The sequence below is a fragment of the Neophocaena asiaeorientalis genome, unplaced genomic scaffold (assembly GCF_003031525.2).
Source record: "Neophocaena asiaeorientalis asiaeorientalis breed wild unplaced genomic scaffold, Neophocaena_asiaeorientalis_V1.1 scaffold67, whole genome shotgun sequence".
Classification (NCBI taxonomy): Eukaryota; Metazoa; Chordata; class Mammalia; order Artiodactyla; family Phocoenidae; genus Neophocaena; species Neophocaena asiaeorientalis.
Window position 1 is genome coordinate 9,792,831 of NW_020173731.1, and position 26,944 is coordinate 9,819,774.

Sequence of the window (26,944 nt, forward strand, 5' to 3'; positions counted from 1 at the left end):
AAAAAAAAAAAAAAAAAATCTATTCTCCTAAAATTAAGTTAAAAGCTAATCCAACACTGATTTTTTTCTTTTATTCTAATTTAACTTAATCTATTTTTTATACAGCAGGTTCTTATTTTCCATTTTATACATATTAGTGTATATATGTCAATCTTAATCTCCCAATTCATCACACTACCACCACCCCCAACCAGTTTCCCCCCTTGGTATCCATACGTTTGTTCTCTACATCTGTGTCTCTATTTCTGCCCTGCAAACCAGTTCATCTATACCATTTTTCTAGGTTCCACATATATGCATTAATATGTGATATTAGTTTTTCTCTTTCTGACTTATTTCACTCTGTATGACAGTCTCTAGGTCCATCCATGCCTCTACAAATGACCCACTTTTGTTCCTTTTTATGGCTGAGTAATATTCCATTGTATATATGTACCACATCTTCTTTATCCATTCATCTGTTGATGGGCATTTAGGTTACTTCCATGACCTGGATATTGTAAATAGTGCTGCAATGAACACTGGGGTGCATATGTCTTTATGAATTATGGTATTCTCTGGGTATATGCCCAGTAGTGGGATTGCTGGGTCATATGGTAATTCTATTTTTAGTTTTTTATGGAAGCTCTATAATGTTCTCCATAGTGGCTGTATCAATTTACATTCCCACCAACAGTGCAAGAGGGTTCCCTTTTCTCCACACCATCTCCAGCATTTCTTGTTGGCAGATTTTCTGATGATGCCCATTCTAACTGGTGTGAGGTGATACTTCATTGTAGTTTTGATTTGTATTTCTCTAATAATTAGTGATGCTGAGCAGCTTTTCATGTGCTTCTCGGACATCTGTATGTCCTCTTTGGAGAAATGTCTATTTACGTCTTCTGCCACTTTTTTTATTGGGTTGTTTGTTTTTTTAACATTGAGCTGCATGAGCTGTTTATACATTTTGGAGATTAATCCTTTGTCTGTTGATTCGTTTGTAAATATTTTCTTCCATTCTGAGGGTTGCCTTTTCGTCTTGATTATGGTTTCCTTTGCTGTGCAAAAGCTTTGAAGTTTCATAGGTCTCATTTGTTTATTTTTGTTTTTATTTCCATTTCTCTAGGAGGTGGATCAAAAAAGATCTTGCTGTGATTTATGTCAAAGAGTGTTCTTCCTATGTTTTCCTATAACCGTTTTATAGTGTCTGGTCCCACATTTAGGTCTCATCCATTTTGAGTTTATTTTTGTGTATGGTGTTAGGGAGTGTTCTAATTTCATTCTTTTACATGTAGCTGTCCAGTTTTCCCAGCACCACTTATTGAAGAGGCTGTCCTTTCTCCACTGTACATTACTGCCTCCTTTGTCATAGATTAGTTGACCATGGGTGCGTGGGTTTATCTCTGGGCTTTCTATCCTCTTCCATTGATCAATATTTCGGTTTTTGTGCCAGTACCATATTGTCTTGATCACTGTAGCTTTGTAATATAGCCTAAAGTCAGGGAGTCTGATTCCTCCAGCTCCATTTTTTCCCCTCAAGACTGCTTTGGCTGTTCAGGGTCTTTTGTGTCTCCATACAAATTTTAAGACTTTTTGTTCTAGTTCTGTAAAAAATGCCATTGGTAATTTGATAGGAATTGCACTGAAACTGTAGATTGCTTTGGGTAATACAGTCATCTTCACAATATTGATTCTTCCAATCCAAGAACATGGTATATCTCTCCATCTGTTGGCATCATCTTTACTCTCTTTCATCAGTGTCTTATAGATTTCTGCATACAGGTCTTTTGTCTCCCGAGGTAGGTTTATTCCTAGGTATTTTATTCTTTTTGTTGCAATGGTAAATGGGATTTTTTCCTTAATTTCTCTTTCTGATTTTTCATCATAAGTGTATAGGAATGCAAGAGATTACTGTGCATTAATTTTGTATCTTGCAACCTTACCAAATTCATTGATTAGCTCTAGAAGTTTTCTGGTGGCATCTTTAGGATTTTCTATGTATAGTATCATGTCATCTGCAAACAGTGGCAGTTTTACTTCTTCTTTTCCAATTTGTATTCCTTTTATTTCTTTTTATTCTCTGATTGCCGTGGCTAGGACTTCCAAAACTATGTTGAATAACAGTGGCGAGAGTGGACATCCTTGTCTATTTCTGACCTTCTAGGAAATGCTTTCAGTTTTTCACCATTGAGAATGATGTTTGCTGTGGGTTTGTCATATATGGCCTTTATTATGTTGAGGTAGGTTCCCTCTATGCCCACTTTCTGGAGAGTTTTTATCGTAAATGGGTGTTAAATTTTGTCAAAAGCTTTTTCTGCATCTATTGAGATGATTATATGGTTTTTCTTCTTCAGTTTGTTAATATGGTGTATCACATTGATTGATTTTCATATATTGAAGAATCCTTGTATCCCTGGGATAAATCCCACTTGATCATGGTGTATGATCTTTTTAATGTGTTGTTGGATTCTGTTTGCTAGTATCTTGTTGAGGATTTTTGCATCTGTATTCATCAGTGACATTAGTTTGTAATTTTCTTTTTTTGTAGTATTTTTGTCTGGTTTGGGTATCAGGGTGATGGTGGCCTCATAGAATGAGTTTGGGAGTGTTCCTTCCTCTGCAGGTTTTTGGAAGAGTTTGAGAAGGATGGGTGTTAGCTCTTCTCTAAATGTTTGATAGAATTCATCTGTGAAACCATCTGGTCCTGGACTTTTGTTTGTTGGAAGATTTTTAATCATAGTTTCAATTTCAGTGCTTGTGATTGGTCTGTTCATATTTTCTATTTCTTCCTGGTTCAGTCTTGGAAGTTTATACCTTTCTAAGAATTTGTCCATTTCTTCCAGGTTGTCCATTTTATTGGCATAGAGTTGCTTGTAGTAGCCTCTTAGGATGCTTTGTATTTCTGCGGTGTCTGTTGTAACTTCTCCTTTTTCATTTCTAATTTTATTGATTTGAGTCCTCTCCCTCTTTTTCTTGATGAGCCTGGCTAATGGTTTATCAATTTAGTTTATCTTCTCAAAGAACCAGCTTTTAGTTTTATTGACCCTTGCTATTGTTTTCTTTGTTCTATATCATTTTTTCTGCTCTGATCTTTATTTCTTTTCTTCTGCTAACTTTGGGTTTTGTTTGTTCTTCTTTCTCTAGTTCCTTTAGGTGTAATGTTAGACTGTTTATTTGAAATTTTTCTTGTTTCTTGATGTAGGCTTGTATTGCTATACGCTTCCCTCTTAGAACTGCTTTTGCTGCATTCCACAGGTTTTGGATCGTTGTTTTTTCATTGTAATTTGTCTCTAAGTATTTTTTGATTTCCTCTTTGATTTCTTCAGTGATCTCTTGTTTATTTAGCAATGTATTGTTTAGCCTCCATGTCCAACACTGATTTTTAAATATGCCTAACTTTAAAGTTCACATAGAAAAATATACAAATACATATTGTCAGGAAAATCCTAGAAAAGAAAGGTAATAAGATAGGACTACCCATATTATCATTAAAGCATATTATAAAACATCAGTAAGTAGATGACTGTGAAATGTGTATATTAATGTATAGGCAAAACAACAGCATTGACTAGAAAGTCCAGAAATAAACCCAGATATATATAAGAATTTCATATAGTATCAAAAAACACTCTCCTATCAGTAAATTGAAGATAGACTTTTTAATAAATAATGTATGGATAATAGGAAAGCCATATGGAAAAATACAGACTGGGACATGTACCTCATACTGTATACTCTATAATGACTCCAAATGGATCAAAGCTTTAAATATTAAAAAAATATGAAAGCATAAAAAGCAGTAGAAGAAATCTAGGCAAATAGTTCAAAATCTTGTATTTGGGAAGACCTTTTAAATTAAGACCTGAAATTCAGAAGCCTTTTTAAAAGGAAGACTGAAAAATTTGACAACATAAAGAAATTTCTCTTCAAGAAAAAACGTACCAAAGCCAAGTCAAAAGAAAAATAATATACTTGGGGAAAAAGTTGCAGCTCATATCAGAAACAAGTTCTAAACCCTAATACACATAGATTCATGTGAATATGTGTACATATATATCTTAGAAATTAAGAATAAAATGGTCAACAGGTTAATAGAAAAAAGAGGCAAAGTACATGCCAAGTAATTCACAAAAAGTGTAAACATCTCTTGAACATATTAAAATATGCTCAATTTTGCTCAGAATAAGTGAAGTATACATTTAAACTATAGTAAGATTTCATTGTTACCTCTAAAATAGGAAATTTTTCAAAATTTTTACAAGGTTTGAAAGTTTGACAGCACACTTAGTTGGAAAGTTTATGGAGAGACAGACATTTGTATACTCTGCAAAACCATGTAACTCCTACAGAGAGCAATTTGGAAATAACTTTCAAATTTTCAAATATATGTATTCTTTGACCCAGGAATCCCACCTTGGGAATTTACCCTACAGATATGACTTATATGTACAAGGTTATGTATTAGAGAATAGTTTAGAACAGCAAAAGATTGGAAATATTCATGGATCCATCAAAGAGATTACTAATCCATGATACATCACACAATAAAATTCTATGCAGTTGTAAAAGGGAATTAATGAGAGACCTCTCTATGCACAAACATAGAGATATCTCCTGTTTATATTGGTAAGTAAAAAATAAAGCAAGATTCAAAACTACTTTTCTTATTGGAAAGGTGCAAAATAAAAATATATACTAATTTCTTAGCTTGTATATGTAAAAGCAAACACTGAAAAGGTACATAAGAAGCCAGTAAAGGTGGATCCCTGTTTAAGGATGGAAAGGAATGGTGCAATGGCAATGGACTGGAAGTGAGAATTCTCAATGTATACCTTTTCATATCTTTTTTTTAATATATGAATACATTAGCTATTTTTTAAAAATTAATTTAAAAGAAAAGTATCGTCTCTAGCTTGCCTCTCACTCACCCTTCTGAACAGCTGAATTCTATTTGTGATCCAAAAGAATAATCTGTCTTAGCTGTCACTTGCCCGTTAAGTAATTCTCCTGGGTTTCCGCATCGTTTCTCTGAGAGAAAAATTAAAATGATGATTAGTGATTACATGTACTCATGGATATGGCATTAGAAAAGAGAGCTGATGGATCACTGTGGTAATGAAGTCTATGGCCCAGGATTTAACACACGGACCAGGGAGCTAAGCTCCATTCTACATCTCCAGTGTGTACTTTGAACTTAAGCCACTCAAAATGCATGTCCTTGGTCACAAAAGAAACAAAAAAAGTATAGATTGTGTGTGTATACCCCTACTACTGGAAAAACATCACAGAATTTATTCTCAACTAAGTGAATCACAGCATCTTCTTCCAAACACAGCATATATTTGGGGTGAGGTTTCTTTGAAAACTGCATTGCCATTTTCTAGCAACATAACTTTTTATAATTTTATAGAGTGAATCTAGTTTTCAACGTACTAAAATTGAATTTGTAGTTCACTTCCAAAAAAAATTTCTTAATGAATATATTGTAAAGGATAGACATTTTCCAATGCAACTAGGTGGCTCCCAATTTTTTTGTTTTATTCATTTGTTTGTTTATGTTTTTCAAAAAGTGGCACACATGTGTACATTGAAATCAGTAACTGACAAACCGAACTGTTTCTTAGTGACCAAAGACACTCATTTGCATTCATAAAGCTTAGTTCCTGAGATAAATTTGCAAAGAAGTAAAAAGCACAAATAAGAAAAATAAATGTTCATACTTACTGACACAGAATTCCCTGTATTTCCAACTGCCTGTTGAGTCACAGGTAATAAAGTAACTTCTTGAACTTGTCCTACTGTAGCCAGGGCGGCAGCTGTATTTCAGAGTAGCTCCAGTTTCGAACTCTGTCTCATTCAACTCATTTATTGGAGAAGCAAATTGTAAATAAGGTGGAGGACCACAATTGCCTGGACACCAAAATGACAAAACACCAAAAGTTATAGCTTGGGACACAGCATCTTAAAATTTCAGTAGCGTTACTTTAGAGCAGGAACCATTCTTTTCTCCTCTAATCAAGAAAAATAGTAACTCCTATTATCCCCACTGTTCAGTGAATCCAGTGAGTAATTAGTAATACATGTTTGTTGATTAATGACAATGATCCTGATAAAAGCCATAAATTTTTCACCCCTTCTCTCCTGTAAATGAGATGATTTAACTTAAAAGGATGGCAGACATGATTTCATCAGCCTATCAGTTTCCCCATATCTGCTGACTCAGATATATCCATGCAAATCCAGATGTCCTACAATTTCCTTCAACAGAAACATTATTTCATTAATAATAACATTATGTAACATAGGTTGACTCAGGGAACAGAAACTGGGTGGCTGGGAGAAGGATGAGAATAACATTTCTCCTTTGTACTTTTTTGTACCCTTTGGATTTTGAGTAATCTGAAGGGAGACATATAGAGCCCTTGAAGCATAAAAATCTTCATCCTGCTTTGCCTGCAAGAATGAACTATAGGGCTGATTTACCTTTCAGGAGCCACAGTAGAATAATATACTTCCCCTGTCCATTCTGGATAAACCCACAGACAGTGAAGATTGTTTAGTCAGGCTGACAGATAATACAGATTTGTTTCAAGTCTTGGTTGGGGACAAATAGTTTTGGAAATTCCTGGAGAAGAAATTCTAAGGGAAAATGGACTCTTTTATGGGTAAAGCAAATTCCCTCTATATTCTAAATAATTCCAAATCCCCTTAAGTTCAGAATTCCAAAAAGCTGGATTTCTGCTAAAAGCTTAATCAGCTCTCCGCTAGTCTTGAAAGTGAATGAGTAGATGATCTTGAATGTTTGTTGACAATCTGAACTTGTCTCCCTATTACTCACCAAGAACAGTAGCCAACAGAGCAGCAACCAAGGTCACTTGGAACAGAATTGGATCCGAGACTCTCCAGGGTCCAGAGAAAGGCCAAGATGCCATTGTCCCCTTTCTATGAGGGATCATAACTGGAGCTCTCTGTTGCTTCGCCGACGCTTTTCTGCTGAAAAAACTCAATTTAATAAGCAATCATTGAATTCCTATTTGTCATAAAGCACTAGGATCAATACTATGGGGTCCATGTCTTGAAGAAATTACAGCCTAGAGTGAAAGAGAAGATAGGTGCACAAGTGTTACGACGCTCAACAGTGGGTGTCGACCTCTGCAGGAGCACTCTGCTCTTAAGAGAGACTAATTCCAAGTGGAGGGATGGGAGGGGGATGAATCTGAGCCAGGCATGCTGTAAATGTTAGAAAATGGATGCAGGGCAAATTGGGGGAGCAGTCCATAACACTACAATTTGGCTGCAAAGTAAGGTGTTGGAGACGGTTGTTAAGTAGGAGGCAGCTCATAGGTGTGTCTGAATGGGTTGTAAGGGCCAAGGTTAGGAACTTATGGACACTATTCTTTGGGGAGTAAGAGCCATTGTTTGTTGTTTAGATTTTGGTTTTGCTTTATTTGTTTTTAGTATGTCCTTAGAGTGACACATTATTGTGCTTTAAGATCACTAGAGTGGATGCATACATGATAGATTGAAGTGAACAGAGAGGAGAAATGGAGAGGTTGATTAAGAAGACAATTGTGATTGGCCAGGTGAGCCACAAAGATGATCTGACCAAGGAAACAGCAGAGGAGTTAGAGAAAAGGAAACAAATGTAAAACAAAACAAAACAGGACTTCCCTGGTGGCGCAGTGGTTAAGAATCCTCCTGCCAATGCAGGGAACACGGACTAGATCCCTGGTCCAGGAAGATCCCACATGCCACGGAGCAACTAAGCCCGTGCATCACAACTACTGAGCCCATGCTCTAGAGCCTGCGAGCCATAACTACTGAGCCCGTGTGCCACAACTACTGAAGCCCGTGTGCCTAGAGCCCATGCTCCACAACAAGAGAAACCACCACAATGAGAAGCCTGCACACCATAAAGAAGCGTAGCCCCCATTTGCCGCAACTAGAGAAAGCCCACACGCAGCAACAAAGACCAAATGCAGCCAAAAATATTTTTTTATTAAAATAATAATAGTTCAAAAAAATCTTTAAAGCAGAAAATGATAAGATAGAGAAAAAGAGTTGGATCAGTATGTATAACATTGGGAGTTCCTCATGACAACTGTCAACCAAGGCAATAAACCAAGCAATTTGCAGTTTTGGAAAAAAATCGTTTTATCTATAGCTATAGATATATGTAGATATATATAGATATATAAACAAAAATAAAAAGATATGGGACAAATGTACTTTCATTACTTAATCAGACTATTTAAAGACATATTTAAAGCAAAATCATGAAGGATGTTTTTCTCTTCACCACACTCCTGTTCCCGCTGGAAATAAACAGTATACCTTAAATTTACATTAGAAATAGTCTCTGTCCTCAAAGGAATATATGAAGTTAAGTCCCAATGAAATACTAAATTTCATCTTTTATTCTGATATTTCTGTTAGATCCACACGATTCTTATGCTCTACATGTGTCCATAATTCATACTAATTGCATATCCATTTAGATAAAGGGAGTCCCCTCAGTATTTCCCTCAAAGATGTTTCTGTCCCAGACTAAGGGGAAAAAAGTTCATAGTGGCCCTTCACACTATGTGGAGGGCCCCAGCTTCTTCACTGAGCAAGGACTCATCTAAACTTATCTTTCTAAAACTCAGTTCTTACATTCAGTCCTCCACCTGCTGTCAGTTGTGGGCAACTCCACCCCACGTACATCCTATCCCATGAGCTCTGGACATGGCCACTAGAACAATTCCACCAAAAAATAAGTTTAACCTGTTGAACAATTTATCAAATACATTGGTTACTAAAAATATGTTTGCAGAATTTGTACTGAATGAATTGAGAAGAGCCAGGACCAGGGTTCTGAGCCCCTTTCTTGTTTCCCCCTCTCTCTTTTCCTAATACCTCCATCCTGATCTCTAGTCTCTACTCTTTCTGTGCTAGCAGTCTCATGAGACTGGAGACAGTTGCAGGTAACAAAAATACTGAAAATGCTGCTTCAAAGAACATACTCATTCGCTATGTTCAAAAAGAATATTTATAATCATTGAATGTATTCAAAATGAATATATCTTAGAACAACATTAAGTAGATTGATAATGTGATAAATTCAACAGATCGATTTCAGTGAACTGATCCTTCAGGAATGGGCATTCACCAAACTTGTTTCCAGTGATTAACTTTTTAGTTATAATCCAGCTGGTCTGGACACCCTGGATCCCTGACATTTCCAAACACTTTCTTACCTCCTACCCCTGCCCGTATCATCTTCCCTCTCACACTTGCCTCTTTAATTCCTACTTATTCTAGCAGTCCCTTCTCCAATGTCCCCTCCTATCCTCCAGACCAGACTCCAACTTCCAATTACAATTGAGTGTTTATAACTCTGATTCTGACATGGCTTAACTGACATCTGAAGTCTGTCTTCCCCACTGGACCATAAGTTCCTTGAAGTCAGAAGGTGGGCTCTTAATCATGCCCTACATGGTACCTAGTGCCGTGCCTCATTCAAAGGGCTCAATAAATGTTTGTTGAATTTACACTCAAAAGCACCTAGTGCTAAAATATGTTTTAAAGAAAAATAACACTGTTCCATATCTATTCCTACAGTGTTTGCTGTGTCAAGGTCAGATTTTAGCTGATTTTTTAAAAAGGCACATCTTGGGCTTCCCTGGTGGCGCAGTGGTTGAGAGTCCGCCTGCCGATGCAGGGGACACGGGTTCGTGCCCTGGTCCGGGAAGATTCCACATGCCGCGGAGCGGCTGGGCCCGTGAGTCATGGCCGCTGAGCCTGCGCGTCCGGAGCCTGTGCTCCTCAACGGGAGAGGCCGCAACAGTGAGAGGCCCAAGTACCGCAAAAAAAAAAAGAAAAAAAGGCACATCTTAATAAGAACAGACCCTAGCGATTTTACTCTCAGCTATTCCCCATCCTTAACCCGAAGTTATCATATCATCAACCATAAAACATAGGATAGTAAGGAGGGAAGGAATAAACAAACACCACCGATTATGACAGGAGCTAAAAGGCAGCCACACATACAGACCCTACCCTGCGGTGAGGGATTCACATCATGCAGTCTTGTAACAGGGCCACAGACACAGTGCTGGGGACACAGCAGGATAGTATGTGGCCAGACCCTGGGCATGGAATCAGACCCAGGCCATGCAGGTTCAAACCTGGTTCCACCACATGGGAACTGTGTACCCATGGGCAAGATACTCAGCCCTCTAAGCTCCTCTAAGCTTCAATTTCCTTTTTCATAAAATAAAAATAACTACACAGGTCTCCCAGAATTGCTGAGAGGGCTTGGTTTGGTGCATGGACCGCACATAGTAAAAATTCATGAGAAACGTTAAGGAAAAGGGTGACAGAACTGGTGTTGGAACATGATTCTGACAGAATGAGAACTCCTAGAGTCAAAACATCATCATGATAATGATATAAAATTATAATGGCTGCAATTCCAGGGAACTTTAGCTAAGCCCTGGTGAACAGGAAAACACGCTGGACTTGGGCCAGGAGTCTTGGTCAGGTCTTCACTGTGGCCCGTGATAACAGTGAAACCCAGTGTCGCACCCAGAGCAGCAAAGCTGGCACCCACGGCAGGGTCCATCCTGGGCTTATTCTTCCCTCACCAGGATGTCTTCCTGGAAGGAACTCATCCACCCCATGACTTTGACCATCATCCATGAATCACTCACAGACCTCTGGGCCCCGTTGTCTCCTGTAAGTGCAGAAACATACATGCTCCATAAACTCAATTGTTAATAAAAAATCTTACTCTGGGGCTTCCCTGGTGGCGCAGTGGTTGAGAGTCCGCCTGGCGATGCAGGGGACACGGGTTCGTGCCCCGATCCGGGAAGATCCCACGTGCCGCGGAGCGGCTGGGCCCGTGAGCCATGGCCGCTGAGCCTGCGCTTCCGTAGCCTGTGCTCCGCAACGGGAGAGGCCACAACAGTGAGAGGCCCGCGTACCGCCAAAAAAAAAAAAAAAAAAAAAAAAAAAAAAATCTTACTCTGCCCTATTACTTACCACATGTCAATTTTGAGCCATTCAGGCCTGCCTCCTTTACTCTTGTTGGTAATTAGAAAATTCCTGTGCTGAGCCTCATGACTTCTAAAAGTCGGTGAAAGAAATCTCAGCAAAATAAGAAGGAATTATTTTCTCTTCCCCTGAAGCTGCAGAAAAGCAGATATCTACATCATAAAATTGACCTGCAAATGTTATATCTAACAAAGGAGATTGTTTCTCTGCCACTTGAGCATAGTCTTCAACCCTGGAAAAGTCTATAATTCTGACTGGTTATCTTAGCAAATTATTTTTTGTCTTGGATAATATTTAAATTAACTATTCTGTTTTTGAAAGTTATAAATACTTGTGCGTTTTCTTTGCAAATCCAAAAATAAATTGTTACACTTTCTTCTTCACTTGAAATCTTGAATGTAAATTAAAACTTTTGACTGTTGGATTTCTTTTTTTTTTTTAATTTCAGCTTTATTGAGACATACTTAAATTGTAAGATACTTAAAGTGTACATCATGGTGATTTGACAAGCGTATACATTATAAAAGGATTTCCCCCTGCTCCCCCATCTAATTAATTAACACATCCATCACATCACATATTTATCTTTTCCCCACAGTTTCATTGAAAAATAATTGGCATACATCATTGCATAAGTTTAAGTTGTACAGCATGAAGATTTGATTTACACATATTAAGAAATGATTACCGTAATAGGTCCAGCGAACGTCCATCTTCTCATATAGATACAATAAAAAGAAAACAAAGAGTACTTCCCTGGTGGTCCAGCATTTAAGACTTTTCCTTCCAATGCAGGGGATGTGGGTTCGCGCCCTGGTTGGGGAACTAAGATCCCACATGCCCTGGGGTAACCACCCGGAGCCAGAGCACCACAGCTAGAGAGCCCACGTGCTGCAACTACTGAGCCCACACTCCACAACAAAGATGCCCCGTGCAGCAACTAAGACAAAGATCCCCCGTGCAGCAACTAAGACCCGATGCAGTCAAATAAATAAATATATATATATATATATTTTAATGTAGTAACACTTAAAATTTAAAAAAAGAAAACAAAGAAAATAAAAAGGAGAGATTTTTCCTTGTGATGAGAACTCATGATTAATTCTCAACAACTTTCCTATATATCATGCAGCAGTGTTAGCTGTAGTCATCATGTTGTACATTGCATGCCTAGCACTTATTTATCTCATAACTGGAAGTTTGTACCTTTTGACCACATTCTTCCAATTCCTCCCCCCACCTCACCCCCACCCTCCACCTCTGGTAACAACAAGTCTCTTTCTATAAATTTGTTTTGGGTTTTTTTGTTGTTGTTGTTTGTTTGTTTTAGATTCCACATAGAAGCGTATCTTCTTTTTTTATTCTGGAAATAACATTTAAGTTCTACTCTCTTAGCAAATTTCAATTGTACAATACAGTGTTATCACCATGTTTAACATTAAATCCTCAAATCTTCTTCATCTTATAGCTGAAAACTTATATCCCTTTACCAACCTCTCCATGTTTCTCCCACCCCCCAGTTCCTGGCAACCACTTCTTAGATTTCTTATTTAAGCAAAAACCAAACCAAAACAAAAACCCTTTTTCAAAATTTGTTATAATACGACTCAAGGTTCAGCTCAGTATTTCCAACTGCTTCATTTGTATCTCCCAGTCACCTTGAATCCAACATATCCCAAACTAAACACACTATCTTCCTTTCAACACTGCTTCACCTTTGCTTTCTGTCTCAGCTAAGGTAATAATCATCATCCAATCTCCCAGACTAGAAACCTGAGTCATCCTAGCCTCCTCTCGCTTGCCACCTTTCCATATTCAGAGTCACCAAGTCTTGTCCCATTGGCTGTAGCAACACTAGAATCTGTCATTCTCTCTTATACCCACTTCCATAGTCCTGGTTTATGTTCCCCTAGTTCCCTTCACCCTACCCTCCACCACAGCAAAAGCCTTCAACAACTGTAAGCCACCTTCCATGTTGATGCAGTTATATTCCTAAAAACCAATTTACTTAAAAATATCCATGGTCCCCAATTCTCTAGGTCCCCACAACTCTCCCAACTCTCCCTCTACTTCTGCTCACCTAAAACATTGCACTTCAACCACATGCAAGTGCTTACCTTTCCCAAAACATATCCCGGAACTTTCTAAGCACCTTCAAGCATTACTGTATGATGTCTCTTGTACGTGAATACCCTTACCTCCAGCCTCCCCGTGATGCACTTTCCAGATCAAATGCCACCTCCTTGGTGAAGAATTGCCCAACCCTCTCCTCAGGAAATATAAGTCTCTGCTATGCCTCCCTAATACTTTGCTGATACCTTCATTGTAACACCACACTGTATTGTAACTATTCACTTTTGCCTCTTGTACTAGATTATAGGTCCCTTGGAGACAAAGAAGGTGTTTATTCAGCCTTCCACTTTCTAACCCAATATTAACTGGCATAATAGTAGTTATCCAATAAATGTGAAATAAATGAAATTTAATTTTGTTTTATCTTCAGAGTGAGAATGAATAAATGAAATTTAATTTTGTTTTACCTTCAGAGTGAGAATGACTAAATACCTACTGAGGACCAAATGAAATAATATGTAGGAAGTGCTTTATAAATTTTGAAGAGATGATTCAGTGATTCAACTTCCCTTACTAGTTCTCAGGATGTGCAGTGGCTCAGTGGGCCAGGTGTAGCATTTACAGTTCATCATCATGACCCACTGTGGTCCCTCAGCAGAGCCAGCACAGGACTCAGCAAACCAGAGAATGGAGATGGAGCCTAGGACTTGTGAACTGAGGAGACCTGAATCTGAGTCCCAGCAATACCAGTCAATTTCTGTGATCTTGAAGAAGCTACATCAGCTCCTCAGATCTCAGTTTCTCATCCTTAAAATGATGACATTAAACTTGGATTATCTTTCTATTCCCTACAAACCCTAGAATTCTGTAATTGCCCACTGAAAATCTAAGACCTCCCTAGCAAATGCCCTCTTATTTCAATGACATCATCACCTTTTAAATTCATATAGAAATGAAACCGGCTCAAGAACTATAGTCACCATGGAGGGTCTCTTATGAAAAATGCCATTGGCACTTGCCAAGGCAGTACAATTTGAGAGGCTCAGGGAAAATCCTCAGCCTCCAAATTTCTCCTCCCATTAGAGATTACTTTTTAAGTCAATGTATTTATTTTATCTAAATTCCCTTTTTAAAAATTCAGATACCTCTGGAAAGAATTAATTTTTCTCCAATCTCAGGTGGAGTGTCTCCTGACTTACACCTGAACTCTCAATCACATAACTTTCAGACTCCAGAAAGAACTTGCTTCCACAAAATTCTCTTCTTTCCTAGAATTTCTTTATCTCTCTATCAGCTCCTTCCTTCTGTACCCATATTATATTCAAATGTATCTCTACACTTAATACAAAACTTCTTTGATGCTTCTTCCTCTTCTGGGCACTCTACTTTGTATTCTCCTTTAGTACTACATTTAGGGACAGAACAGGAGTCAGCAAAGAGAAGCGTGGTTGAAGAATTAAAACTAAAACCAGAGAAGTACTACGTCTTGCCCAACCAAGGGAGAAGGGAATTTCAAGAAGTGAAGTTAATCAACATTGCCAGATTCAAAAAGTGAGGGAGAGAAAGGAGATGAGGACAATAAAGGCTTCTAGCTTCAGAAACTAACTGGAGGCTGACCAATATCCTCCTTATGATTAAATCTAAAGGTCTTTGCTATCAGTGGTGGAGGAGATGTAGAGGGGTTAATAAAATCTCTAAAGGAAATTGCACCAATTTTCAGAATGTAGACTCTGAAAACCAGGTCTCCTGTGACTCCCGTTGGGACACCTGGCTTACATCCTGCCTCAGCTGCCCTACGTGGAGAGGTAGTAAAGGATTAACAAACACACTCAACTTTTAGATGCAATAATAAGAGCAACTTCTTACTTCTTTTTTGCTTCAGTGTATTTTATTACTATGCATTATTATTCCCCTATTTATAATAGAAAATTGAGGCTCAGTAAGGGTTAAAAGTACTTTCCAAGTCACACTGTCCCCTAATGCAGTATCCCTGAAAAGATTTCTATTGAAAACACCCCCAAGTTTGGTCTCTGCATTATCCTTCTAATCTTGTATTCCTTAAAGGGCCAAACTACCAGCCTTTCCCCCAAGGTGCCCTGGATACTCCACTGACCTGCAGGTAGCCGAGGAAGAAGACTCTGTCATCGTGCCTTGGGTAGTTTGTAAGTGAGGAAAACTGCTTTGTTCTGCAATAGGCTTAGTTCCTCCCCAGGTAAGAGTTTACCAGAACACCCTGAAGCTGGCTAGTAATTGCTCCACCAAAAAGTCCCTGAATTCCAGCCATGTGGTTGGCTGTTCAGGGATGGCCAAATAGAAATGGATGGGCAGAGACTCCCTACTGGCTCAGTGAATGATTAACAGCATAAGTAAAGCAACCGTGTTTATCTAATCACCTTCCTCTTCACTAGCCCTCTTTCTTGATAACATGTCGCAATTGTTTACTTTCTCCTCTGCCAACCATTTCCCCTAAGTGGAAAGGTAATATAAATTTGACGCCAGAATTCTTTTTTTTCTTTTTATAAACAAAAGAGGGTTATACAAGATGCAAACCAGCTAGCGTGGAAACCTTAGATACTGCAGGATTCAGACTAGGTCCACAAAAATGATCCACTTTCTGTGATTCTAGGTCCAGCAGGCTTTCTTTGGGTTCAGGGACAGATGACCTTCCCCTGTACTGGTCTCCAGCCCACTCCAAGAAAGTACAGAGGGTGCTGAGTTGCCTGGCACATGATCAGTACTCCAGAAATACATGACCTCCAGAAGTTGGTCTATCACTGAGTGGTCCTCAGAAGGATGCAACAAAGGGCCAACCATGTTTGTTATCACATGTGGTCCTAAAAAGGACCACAAACCCTGACATTATCCAATTAAGCTCTTAATCCTCAGGATTAAGGTTTGTATGCTCAGGGGACTGCTAGTAAAGAGCAATCCTCCCTGACCACTTCATCTTTTCTGTAATAAACACCAAAAGTCCTATAAAGTTTTCAGAAAAGGAGTTGAACCACAGCAGAAGATTTGACGAAAGATAGATTTGAGCAGGGCTTTGAATGAAAAGTGGAAATTATTAGATGAAAATGAGAAAGATACTAGAGGTAAAGAGAACATAGACCAGGAATTCCCTGGTGGTCCAGAGGTTAGGATTTGGTGCTTTCACTGCTGGGCCCAGGTTTGAGCTCTGGTCGGAGAACTAAGACCCTGCAAGCCATGTGGCAGGGCCAAAAAAAAAGAGAGAGAGAGAAGCGTTTAAGCATGGACCAAGTCACAAAGGTGAGGCTGATTTGCTGATTTTTGATTTGACAAGAATGAGTATAAAAGAGGATACAAAACTATGCAGTCTTGAGAACAAAGTTGGAGGAAATATAACCTTTAAAGCTGGGTCTTCAAATACCATTTCTCAATCAGCTGGAATCCTTTTCTTTACTTGCCATAGTAACTGTTCCAAATTTTTCTCTCCAGGTCACCAAATTGTCTTACTCTCAGCAGATGATCTTGCCTCCTACTTTACTAAGAAATCATTCCACGTTAGCTTCTATCTGCCTCAGATTGTCTTCCCTATTCACTCCTGTTTCAGAAAAGGTTTCTTTTCTTTCCTTCCTTATTTTCAATGTATCTTCCATCCGGAAATGTTCCCTCAGTCTTGCCAAAACCTCAAATTCAAGTTTTCTTCTGCTGTGAGATGTTGAACTGCTCAAAAGAATCTCCTATGTTTCCTGCCTACTTTTTCTCTATAATCACTCCCCACCCCTCCCATTGTGGTCTTCAATCTGGCTTCCTCCCACCTTTACTGACACACCTCTGTGAGCTGCGCCCTTGTCTCCAAATCCAAAATTTCTTTGACTCATCACTTACGACTTCTTGGCAGCCTCTAATGCTGCAGATCATCTCTTTTCTGAAACTCTCTTCTCCTTTGGCTCCCATTACCCTAAACATTCCTGATTTTCCTATCTTACTAACTGCTCTTTTTTCATTGTTATTACCTGTCTTCCTACTTTTCAACCCTAAATATAGATAAATCCCAAGTCCTTCCTTTTAAAAATGTTTCTCTTTACATCTATCTTACCTGTTCTCATGGCTTTAACTGTTCCCTATAAGAGGGCTACCACATAACTACATCTTTATCTCTCATTACTCTCCTAAACTCAGACTTACATTTTTCATTGCACCTTTATACTCAACAAAGGAGAACTTCTCATTTCCTGCCCAGAAACTTTACCTTCTGACCCCAAGATTAATCCAGGCTTCCTGGAATGGAATTTCAGCCTCACCTTTAAACACTTCATCTCCCTCATCCTCCAATGTTCAATCAGTTAACAAGTTGTTTTGATCTTGCAATGTCTCTCAAATCTGCTGTCTCTCTTCTATTTCTAATGTCATCAAAACAGTTCAGGTCATCATTGTCTCTCGGGTGGATCTATTGCTATAGACCTTTCATTGGTTTCTCTGTCTCAGTTCTTTTCCTACTACACCTGACCTACATACTGTGGTGAGAGAAATCTATGTTCTGTCCTTATCTCTTCCTTGCTTGAAAGTTTTCCATCTCTACTCACTGCCTACGAAATAAAGCTTAAATTCTCTAACTTGCCCTTTAAAAGCCTCCATAAACTGGCCTTTTTTTAACATCTTTATTGGAGTATAATTTCTTTACAATGGTGTGTTAGTTTCTGCTTTATAACAAAGTGAATCAGTTATACATATATATGTTCCCATATCTCTTCCCTCTTGCGTCTCACTCCCTTCCACCCTCCCTAACACACCCCTCTAGGTGGTCACAAACCCCCCAGCTGATCTCCCTGTGCTATGCGGCTGCTTCCCACTAGCTATCTATTTTACGTTTGGTAGTGTATATATGTCCATGCCACTCTATCACTATGAATGAAATTTTGGTCAATTTAGATTAATCGTAGGAGTAGGAGTAACCATTTACTTGGTTAAAAAGCTTATGACTCTCATTTGCAACAATGTGGTTGGACCTATAGGGTATTATGCTTAGTGAAATAAGTCAGGCAGAGACAGAAAAATACTCTATGTTATCCCTTGTATGTGGAACCTAAAAAAATAAAATAAATGAATGAATATAACAAAACAGAAACAGACTCACAGATATAGAGAACAAACTCGTGGCTACCAGTGGGGAGACGGAAGCAGGAAGAGGCAAGATAGGGGTAGTAGATTAAGAAGTACAAAATACTATGTATAAAATAGTTAAGCAATAAGGATATATTGTACAGAGCATGAAAATATAGCCATTATTTTTTTGTAACTTTAAATGGAATATAATCTATTAACAATTGAATCACCATGTTGTACACCTGAAATTAATATAATATTGTGAATCAACTCTACTTCAATTAAAAAAAAAGCTTATGACTTTTTGCTACATTTCTCAGATCTTCTTTCCACTTGGAACATCCTTCTCCCTAATCTTTGTCTCTAAATCATAATCACTTTCAAGGACCCAAAAACCCATGTCGTTTGGGCTTCCCTGGTGGCGCAGTGGTTGAGAGTCCGCCTGCCGATGCAGGGGACACGGGTTCGTGCCCCGGTCTGGGAAGATCCCACATGCCGCGGAGCGGCTGGGCCCGTGAGCCATGGCCACTGAGCCTGCGCGTCCGGAGCCTGTGCTCCACAAGGGGAGAGGCCACAAAACTGTGCCGTCTACCTTGACCATTTTCCTGCCTCGTCCTCCTCTTAAGACAGAAGTCAGCCTCCTCCCATGCAAGCGCCCATAGCAGTTTTCATGAGAGGGGTGTGCTTCATTCTAAACACACTGAATTAATGATATGTATATATGTGTCTATTAACAGACTGTAGGCTACCCGAGAGGCTGTTTCTTGTTCTCCCTCATAACTTCCCCTAGAGGTTTTCCATTATTTCAGGCTCTTTTCTGTATTTTGTTTGTATTTTACCAAGTGTTCCTATGCGTTTGGAGTAGAGGTCAGAGTCAGAGATGGGAGAAGCTTGTCATACCAGATCAGTATAAAATCTTGACAAGAAAACCTAAGGATTCTTATTACTTTCGCCCTTTGATAAAAGAATAAGAAAATATATTCAGGGCTTCCCTGGTGGCGCAGTGGTTGAGAGTCCGCCTGCCGATGCAGGGGATGCGGGTTCGTGCCCCGGTCCGGGAGGATCTCACATGCCGCCACGGAGCGGCTGGGCCCGTGAGCCATGGCCGCTGAGCCTGCGCATCCGGAGCCTGTGCTCTGCAACGGGAGAGGCCACAACAGTGAGAGGCCTGCGTACCGCAAAAAAAAAAAAAAAAAAAAAAATAGAAAATATATTCATATGTGTTGCAACATCTCAAACTGAAAAAAGAATAAGAAAATATATTCATATGTGTTGCAACATCTCAAATTGAGGGCTAAGTTTCATCCAAAAGGCAGTGAGCAATATTACCACAGAAGGTTTGGAAACCTGGTTTTATAAACAGGATGTCTGGGAGATCCAGGTGAGAGTTTGGGTTCTAACTCTACTTTTGTCTCCATAAGTCATTTTAAGGCTATAGCTGTTCTGAGCCTGTTTTCCCAAAATGAGACATTAATTTTTGCCTCATAAGTTTTGGTTAATTGGGGGTTAATTTTTGTTAATAATTTGCATCTCATATTAATAAATGAAACAGTAATTCCCTGGCAGTCCACTGGTTAGTACTCCACGCTTTCACTGCCGAGGGCCCAGGTTCAATCCCTGATTGGGGAACTAAGATTCCTCAAACCCGTGCAGCACCGCCAAGAAACGAAAAGAGAAAAAAAAGAAGTCATGTACCTTAGCTGTGATCTGAGCTTCCCATTCTCTTTCAGACAGGAAATTAAACCTTTCCCTCCCCATTAATGCGTTTCTAATTCTGGTCTTAGACAATCACCACACTTGGTCATTCTACATCCAACACACACGCACACACACACACACACACACACACACACACACACACACCCCATGTGTCATGCAACTGCAGCTGGTTACTATGAAGTTGCATTTTGGCCCAAAGAAAGAAAAATCTGAAACCAATTTCAGAGCCAAGAGGAAATTTTATTCATAGGAGTATTTCTATTACCCAGTCTGCTCAGACAATGTCAGGGCAACATTTTTGTCTTCAACTCAGCTTTCCTTATTTCCAGAGAACATTTTACTTTCTCCATCGTTAAGCCACTTTTCTTTAATATTTGTGTAAAGTTCTCTATGGATTTGCAAAGTTCCTTACTCTCCTGAAAGGCAAGCTGAAGAAAGAACATTTTTTGAAGTTAACAGTTTAAGAACTGAGACTCAGCTCTACACTCGGAAGGTAATGAGTAGTGTTTAGGTACCCAAATGGGGGCTCAGAACAAGGCTAGCTTCAGTACGGATCTGGGTCTTCAACATGATGAATCATTTAAATTTGCAGGTTGGTTGGGGGCTGCCTAGGGCCCTTTTCAGGATGCTGCCAAGTGTCCCTCTCTTCTCCCTGGGGTACAGAGATATACATAAAATCTTGCAACTTGGTGTGTCTTGGGGGAAGTTACCACTGCCTGCCCCTGGGGTACTTTTTTATTTTCTGAAAATAAAATTTAGTGGCTTAAATCTACTTGTCATCTCAGTAATAAATATAGACTAAGAGAGGAGTCTCAATGAAAATGGATCTGTTCGGCATTTTTGTGATTTTTTTTTTGAAGTCTAGAAAAATTTTAGAGACTTTTTGCAGCAATACTTCCAAGTCTAAGACATAAGTTTATGTACCTTGCTCTTTATATATTTTATTTATTTATTTATATTTGTGGTACGCGGGCCTCTCACTGTTGTGGCCTCTCCCGTTGTGGAGCACAGGCTCCGGACGTGCAGGCTCAGCGGCCATGGCTCACGGGCCCAGCCGCTCCGCGGCATGTGGGATCTTCCCAGACCGGGGCATGAACCCGTGTCCCCTGCATCGGCAGGTGGACTCTCAACCACTGCGCCACCAGGGAAGCCCTACCTTGTTCTTTAAAGCACATGAGACAACAACCCCTACCAAAAGGGCCTCATGAGGTATTAACAATGGTGGAGAATGGGAATTCATATACAAAAACATGAGTTACTAGTTTATAGGCCCCACTCTACAATCAGGCCAAGACCAATCCATTCAAAGACATTCCAAATTGAACAGCTATTTACTGAGCATATGCCAACAGCGACACCAGGCCCTGGAGGCACAGCTGTGAATAAGACAGAAAAGAGTCCACTCTTACCGCTGCCTTCTCCAAATCCAACTCAGCTGGTTTGGGAGCTTCTCGGATCAACTCACAGACCGGAAGGGTACTGCTCCACTCCCCATCAATGCACTGTCGCTGCTGTGTGCCCACCAGGCAGTACCTGGACGCAAGTAAGAATGGCAACAACGTTTACACTTCCACTTCTTGAACTGGGCAACTAAAGCTGGTTTTATGTAACAGTATTTCACACTGTAATAGAATCTACTTTTCTGCCCCAGAACCCTAATGCATGCTTAAGTTATCTCAATATCACAAAGCAGTCATAAAGTAAAACCATTCTCCTGGGGGTGGAGAGGACCCAAGTGATGAGTCAGACTGTAAGACATGGAGGAGTGAAAAATTCTAAATATGTGTTTTTACACACACAGTTTTTGGGTGGGAAGGATGAGGGAGGAACCTCTTCATTGTTCAGTACTGTAAAAAGGCATCTGTCAGGCTTCCTTGGTGGCGCAGTGGTTGAGAGTCCACCTGCCGATGCAGGAGACACAGGTTCGTGCCCCGGTCCAGGAAGATCCCACATGCCACGGAGCAGCTGGGCCCGTGGGCCATGGCCTCTGAGCCTGCGCTTCCGGAGCCTGTGCTCCGCAACGGGAGAGGCCACAACAGTGAGAGGCCCGCGTACCGCAAAAAAAAAAAAAAGCATCTGTCATCTATGCTCTAAAAAGGAGTAGAAAGCTAGAGACAGCCTTCAAATAAATCTTGGGGAACTGCTTAAAAGGAGCCTCAGCTCTTAATCAGAAAAATATGAGAGTTGATGGCAAAGTGCATTGGAGGTAAATAATGAGATTGAAATGCCAGTGAGGTCACATGACTCTGAGTTAATAAGATTGAGGCCAGGAAAAGAAAAGGTTAGGAGATCTGTAAGCAGGTGACCAGACAGTCTAAGTTAAGGTTAGACTTTAATTACTATGTCCTAAGAATCTCTACTCTAAATAATTCTATTTCTGTACTTCCATATATTCTGTGGTGGGGTTTTTTTTGAGTTTTTTGTTCTGAGACTGTTTAGAAAAACATACTTTTTTGGGGGGGGTGGCTGCATTGGGTCTTTTGCTGTGCGTGGGCTTTCTCTGGTGGTGGCGAGCGGGGGCTACTCTTCGTTGTGGTGTGCGGGCTTCTCATTGCAGTGGCTTCTCTCGTTGCAGAGCACAGGCCCTAGACGCGCGGGCTTTAGTAGTTGTGGCACGTGGGCTCAGTAGTTGTGGCACACAAGTTCTAGAGCGCAGGCTCAGTAGTTGTAGTGCACAAGCTTAGTTGCTCCACGGCACATGGGATCTCTTCCTGGGTCAGGGCTCGAACCCGTGTCCCCTTTATTGGCAGGTGGATTCTTAACCACTGCACCACCAGGGAAGCCCCAGAAAAACATACATTTTAAATATTTTATCTTGTCTTAGCTAAGAGAAAAAAGAGTGATACTTCTATTAGGATAAATAGGAGGATCAGTCTGTCTTCTAGGGCTTGGGGAGAGCTGGCAATGGGCTAAAGCAGCTCTCAAAATCAGAATGTGTAGGACTTCCCTGGTGTCACAGTAGTTAAGAATCCACCTGCCAATGCAGGGGACACGGGTTCGAGCCCTGGCCCGAGAAGATCCCACATGCTGCGGAGCAACGAAGCCCATGAGCCACAACTACCGTGCTTGCACTCTAGAGCCTGCGAGCCACAACTACTGAGCCCACGTGCCACAACTACTGAAGCCCGCAGGCCTAGAGCCTGGGCTCAGCAACAAGAGAAGCCACCGCGATGAGAAGCCCACGCACTGCAATAAAGAGTAACCCCCGCTCTCTGCAACCAGAGAAAGCCCACGCACAGCAACAAAGACGCAACGCAGCCAAAAATAAATTAATTAATTTTTAAAAATGTTTAAAAATCAATTCAAAAAAATATATATCAGAATGTGCTAGGTAATCAGGGGACTAGGCTGAGATAGACTGGGTCTTTTCCAAAACAAGGCTACTAGTCAATGGGCAAGTTCTCATATTTAAAAGGCTGCAATACACTTACCTCGCTTCACAGTAATAAGTAATGGTAGATCCCGAGTTGAAATCTATTCCTTCAAAATAGCCATGAGTTGGATTCTCAGGAGGGCCACAGTCTCCTGAGAGACAGGAGTATAAGAATGGCAGCTGTGAAGTCCTGTAATGCTCAATTAACAACGCCAGGCCCCTAAGTGCAACTGTGTAGTCCAGCACCTGCCACCTTCACAAGCCCATGTGGGATCTGGGACATGTTCTCCATTCATTTCCTTCTGGTCAAATCATATTTATCCATGAGAAAGACTCCCTCCCCTGGCTCATTCTATGAGTCATTAGTGATGTGAGAGTACCTTGTGATTGGCAGGAACTTGAGGAAAGGAAGGTTAAGTTGTAGAGATGCTAATTGTCAGTGTACAAGAAGGGAAAAATTAGGCTATAGGTAGAGATGGAAGAAGTAACTCCTGAAACAGTAAATAGTGTGAGCTCAAATGGAGGTTGACTACCCCTGTGTGACAGTTGTTCCATATGAGAGATTCAGCAAAAAATGGAGAACAGAGCTGTGAGGAAAGAGGATGAGTCTGTAAAATTATGGAAAGAGAGTCGGACAAGGTACTAGATGTTGTGAGTTTTGGTTTTGGCTCTTCCACTGACCACATGGCATGAAAGAAGCCATTTTACCTTTCTCAGCTTCCTTCTTTTTAAATTAATTAATTAATCAATTAATTTTTTTTTTTGGCTGCATTGGGTCTTCGCTGCTGCATGCAGGCTTTTTCTAGTTGCGGCGAGCGGGGGCTACTCTTCACTGCGGTGCGCAGGCTTCTCACTGCAGTGGCTTCTGTTGTGGTGGAGCACGGGCTCTAGGCCCGCGGACTTCAGCTGTTGTAGCACATGGGCTCAATAGTTGTGGCTCTCGGGCTTTAGAGCGCAGGCTCCGTTGTTGTGGCGCACGGGCTTAGTTGCTCTGCGGCATGTGGGATCTTCCTGGACCAGGGCTCGAACCCATGTCCCCTGCACTGGCGGGTGGATTCTTAACCATTGCACCACCAGCGAAGTCCTCAGCTTCCTTCTTAATCTATAAGATGAGCAGGCTAAATAATATTATCCCTAAGGTCCCTTTCAGCTCTGAGGTTATATGAGTCTAAACTTGTTGATCAAGATTAACAGCTGGGCTTCTCTGGTGGCTCAGTGGTTGAGAGTCCACCTGCTGATGCAGGTGACATGGGTTCATGACTAAATTAAGAATAATTATGTATTTACTGAAACACAAAGTCTTCAAAACAAATAGATAACTAAAACAGCAAAGCATAAAAGAGCATGTATAATACAATACTATTTTTGTAAAACACAGGCACATACCAACATATATGAACAGAAAAAAAAAAGTCTGAAAATTATATACCAAAGTACTCTGTTATCTCTTGGTGGTAGGTTTGTAGGTAATTAAATGTTTTCTTCTTTTATTTTCTGTATTTTTCCACAACAGATGTATTACTTGAGCAGTTAATAAATAACTTTTAAAAGATCAAAACCTGAGTTCAAAAGTTGTGTAGAAGAAAGGAAAAAGAATTTCAATGAGTTGATTAAGGAACTCCAGTGTCCCAAATGGACACCTCACCAAAGATATACAGATGGCATATGAAAAGATGCTCTACATCATATGTCATCAGCAAAATGCAAATTAAAACAGCAGTGAGATACTATTACACATCTATTAGAATGGTCAGTCTCTGGAACACTGACAACACCAAATGCTGGGAAGGTTTTGGAACAACAGTATTGATACATTGCTGGTGGGAATTCAAAATGGTAGAGCCCCTTTGGAAGACAGTTTGGTGGTTTCTCACAAAACTAAATATACTCTGACCACATGATCTAACTCCCAAAGAAGGTGAAAACTTACATCATAGAAAAAAAACCTTCACATGGATATTTTTAGCAGTTTTATTCATAATTGTCAAAACCTGGAAGCAACCAAGATGTCCTTCAGAAAGTGAATGGATAAGTAAACTGTGGTACATCCAGAAATGAAACATTATTCAGCACTAAAAAGAAATGAGCTATCAAGCCATGAAAAGACATGGAGAAACCGTAAATGCATGTTACTATGTGAAAGTAGACAAACTGAAAAGGCCACACAATGTATGATTCTAATTGTATGACATTCTGGAAAAGGCAAAACTATGGAAACAATAAAAGATCAATGGTTGAGAGGGGTGGGGGAAGTAAAGTGATAAATAACAGAGCACAGAGGATTTTTAGGGTGTGAGAATACTCTGTATGAGATTATAACGAGGTACGTATGTCATTATACATTGGTCCAAATCCATTGAATGTACACCACCAAGAGTGAACTCTTAGGTAAACTGTGGACTTTGAGTGATAATGATGTGTCAGTGTAAGCCTATCAATTGTAACAAATGTACCACTCTTGTGAGTGACGTTGATAACGGGGGGGGCAGGGGGGAGGCTGTGCCTATGTGGGAACAGGGGCAATAGGGGGAATCTCTGTATCTTTCTCTCAATTTTATTAGAAACCTAAAACTGCTCTAAAAAAATAAAGTATTGAAATAAATAAATTTGCTATGTTAGATGTGTACCATTCCAAATGAGATTTTAAAATTAATTTTTTGTTTCCTATTTTTTAATTTAAAATTCTGGTTAGGAGTGCATTGTAATACCAAGTCTGCCCATCCAGGATCTTTTCTTTTAGTCATGTCTTATTTTATGTCCTTTGGTAAATTTTCCTATAGGTGTCATGAGTGGAATTATTTTTACATTTCAATATCCATCTGATAACTATTACTAGAAAGTGAAAACTGTTGATTTTTCAATATTTATTTTGTATCCAAGAATGAAGTTTTTAGTAGAATTTCTTGGATTTTTCAGGTGTATTTTGCAAATAATGACATCCTATGACTCACCAATCATTCTAGGACTCTATCCTATAGAAATAGTAGCATAGACATAAAGATGTATGTGTATAGACATATATATATATACAATAACATTCATTTCATCATTGTTTGTAATAGCAAAAATATGGAAGTATAATAAATGTTCATCAATATGAGAGATATGGAATAAATCATGGCATATCCACATGTAGTTAAAAAGCAGGAGGTAGAGCTATACATACCAATCTGAAAAAGATTTCCATGTATATTGTTATACGAAAAAAGAAGGTATTTAAAAAATATGTATAGCAAAGTCCCATCTTTGTAGGTATATATGTGTGTTGGTATGTGTGTGTGTGCATTTATTTAAAATATCTGTGTAGGGACTTCCCTGCTGGTCCAGTGGCTAAGACTCCGCGCTCCCAGTGCAGGGGCCCCAGGTTCAATCCCTGGTCAGGGAACTAGATCCCACATGCCACAACTAAGAGTTAGCATGCCACAATGAAGATCCCGCATGCTGCAACTAAGACCCAGCTCAGCCAAATAAATAAATAAATATTTTTTAAAAATAAATAAAATAAAATAAAATATCTGTGTAAACATAAGAAAAAGTCATTAAACACATCCAACTAATTACCTCTGAGACCTATGAACTATAGTGATAAAAGGAGGTATTTTCAACTCTTATTCTATATAATTTTGCAATGATGAGTTATGGTCTTTTTTCCCCCTGTTTTTGTTTATCTTTCAAAAAAAAAAGTTATCACATAAT

The 26,944-nt window shown here is 39.6% G+C and overlaps 2 protein-coding genes across 5 annotated transcripts in view; both read right to left on the reverse strand.

Annotated features, from left to right (window-relative positions):
- LOC112403525 (C4b-binding protein alpha chain) overlaps positions 1-15,278 on the reverse strand; it is a 41,640-nt gene extending 26,362 nt beyond the window's left edge. Inside the window, exons 1-4 of one of the 2 annotated variants that reach the window (XM_024751056.1) lie at positions 15,203-15,278; positions 6,818-6,969; positions 5,704-5,889; positions 4,908-5,007 (exon numbers count right to left, since the gene is read on the reverse strand). In XM_024751056.1, coding sequence (XP_024606824.1) covers positions 4,908-5,007; positions 5,704-5,889; positions 6,818-6,969; positions 15,203-15,234 — 470 coding nt within the window. In that variant the 5' untranslated portion in view covers positions 15,235-15,278. Of the gene's footprint in view, positions 1-4,907; positions 5,008-5,703; positions 5,890-6,817; positions 6,973-15,202 lie in introns of both variants that reach the window. The other variant, XM_024751054.1, reaches the window with a different exon arrangement.
- Positions 15,279-20,098: 4,820 nt separating this feature from the next.
- The window catches only part of C4BPB (complement component 4 binding protein beta), an 11,230-nt gene continuing 4,384 nt past the window's right edge, over positions 20,099-26,944 (reverse strand). For all 3 annotated transcript variants that reach the window (XM_024751047.1, XM_024751049.1, XM_024751048.1), the window contains 3 exons: positions 23,307-23,400; positions 21,285-21,408; positions 20,099-20,303 (listed from right to left, as the gene is read on the reverse strand). In XM_024751047.1, coding sequence (XP_024606815.1) covers positions 20,160-20,303; positions 21,285-21,408; positions 23,307-23,400 — 362 coding nt within the window. In that variant the 3' untranslated portion in view covers positions 20,099-20,159. The remainder of the gene's footprint in view (positions 20,304-21,284; positions 21,409-23,306; positions 23,401-26,944) is intronic.